This window comes from Suncus etruscus, chromosome 7 (assembly GCF_024139225.1).
Source record: "Suncus etruscus isolate mSunEtr1 chromosome 7, mSunEtr1.pri.cur, whole genome shotgun sequence".
In the NCBI taxonomy this organism is placed as follows: Eukaryota; Metazoa; Chordata; class Mammalia; order Eulipotyphla; family Soricidae; genus Suncus; species Suncus etruscus.
In genome coordinates this window covers 59,578,939-59,580,725 of record NC_064854.1, presented here as the reverse complement: position 1 = coordinate 59,580,725, position 1,787 = coordinate 59,578,939, and the positions used below count along the sequence as shown (strand labels likewise).

Genomic DNA, 1,787 nt, shown 5'->3' with positions numbered 1-1,787 from the left:
ATGCCAATGTTTCCATCGTCTCTTCATAATATTGGCCCAATAATTGGGCCGTGCAGGAGATACCTTCTGGCCTGCAAGGAGTAGGTTCATTACCCACTTCATTCTTTTGATAGAGCGCTAGATGGTTGAAAAGCATTGATCCAAAAGTACAGTTGGCCATTTTTTTCCCTCTTTAATGTTTGCTTTAAAGAGAAACTCATAAAATGTGTGGAGATTTCTAATCCTGTAAAATCAGGACATATAAGAATACACCTGGCAATTGGGATGATTTAGCTCATGATAACTGGCAGGTACATAATTATAATTTCCATTCCAGGGATGTAAAGTGACATACTCTTGGTCAGATTGGACATACTGTGAGTAGAATAACTCCTTTTCCAGAAAGTATGTGGGAGATAGTCTGTGGAGAATGGCTTCGCTGAACTGGTATGTTAGCTTTCTTCGGATTTTGGTAATTTCCCCTGTTCTTCCATAATTCCTTAGGGCTCTGGCCATTTTCTGGTATGTCATGGTTTTTCGGTTGCCTTTTCTTTTCCCCCACAACTGGGCCAGCTTTTCTTTGTTTTTGGACACAAACTGAAAGATGCCTTTGGCTTTATCTACCCATTGGATACAAGACTTCATCTCAGGATTATTCAGGGACTCATGCAAATATTCAAACAGGCGGAGCTTCTTGCGGCCTTTTCCTCCCTTTTGCTGGATAACAGCAGGTTGTGTCAACTGGTGTTCAGGGATGCTCTGCAGAGACTGAGGAACATTTCCATCAAGATAGAGGTCTGAGGTACTGTTAAGAACTGTTCTCCAGTTATGAAGAGGTTCCTCTGCTGACATCATGGGATAGAAGCTGGGATTTCCTCGAATGTATGAACAGTGATTAAATAGAGCCAGATAATTTTTGTAATCTGGGGAGCACTGAAAATCTCCAGTTGAATGTTGTCTCAGTACTTCAAAAGCATCTTTAAATGCTTGACCAAACTTGTCTTGATCCATACCAGCCTATGAAGACAGTGGCATAGACAAGCTATGAAAGTGCCAGTTGGGGACTTCATGCTTCATGAATAAATTGACCAATTTCTGTCCATCAGCATCCATCCAGTCGGGCATTCACATTTACCAGAGAGGCCATTTTTCAACTATATGTAGCTCACCTACTCCTGAATATATGGGGTCGAGATCTACACGAACAATGACAGTACAATATTCTTTCTTCAGCTCTTCTCTAGCTCACACTTTCTTAATTGGGGTCACTGTGGTATAGTGACCATCACCATTTTCATTTAGTACAAAGCTCATGATTTTGTGTGAACTTCTCAGTGACCCTTAGACGATGTAAAATTAAAGGCAAGAGTAGATCTGTTACTGGAGCAACTTAATCTGGGACACATTGAAACTTCATTTTCAGAATGGAATTCTCCTGATTTTGTTATACAAAAGAAGTCAGGCAAATGACAGTTGTTAATTGACCTAAGGATTGTTAATTATACTATGATTCCTATGTGCACCTTACAACCTGGCCTCGCCCCAGTGGATGTTCGTAAAGATTGGCCAATGGTTATAATAGATTTCTTCCTTCCTTCCTTCCTTCCTTCCTTCCTTCCTTCCTTCCTTCCTTCCTTCCTTCCTTCCTTCCTTCCTTCCTTCCTTCCTTCCTTCCTTCCTTCCTTCCTTCCTTCCTTCCTTCCTTCCTTCCTTCCTTCTTTCTTTCTTTCTTTCTTTCTTTCTTTCTTTCTTTCTTTCTTTCTTTCTTTCTTTCTTTCTTTCTTTCTTTCTTTCCCTTCCTTCCTTTC

General features: G+C 40.6%; 1 protein-coding gene across 1 annotated transcript; it reads right to left on the bottom strand.

Moving 5' to 3' along the window:
- Positions 1-231: 231 nt before the first annotated feature.
- LOC126014294 (transcription factor Spi-C-like) lies at positions 232-990 on the bottom strand. The gene has a single exon (XM_049777603.1). It carries the CDS (start codon positions 988-990, stop codon positions 232-234), a length of 759 nt encoding a protein of 252 aa, XP_049633560.1.
- Positions 991-1,787: the final 797 nt, after the last annotated feature.

What these genes read in the sequence shown, in the direction of transcription:
- LOC126014294 (XM_049777603.1), bottom strand. Translation starts at nt 990, where the DNA reads ATGGATCAAGACAAGTTTGGTCAAGCATTTAAAGATGCTTTTGAAGTA.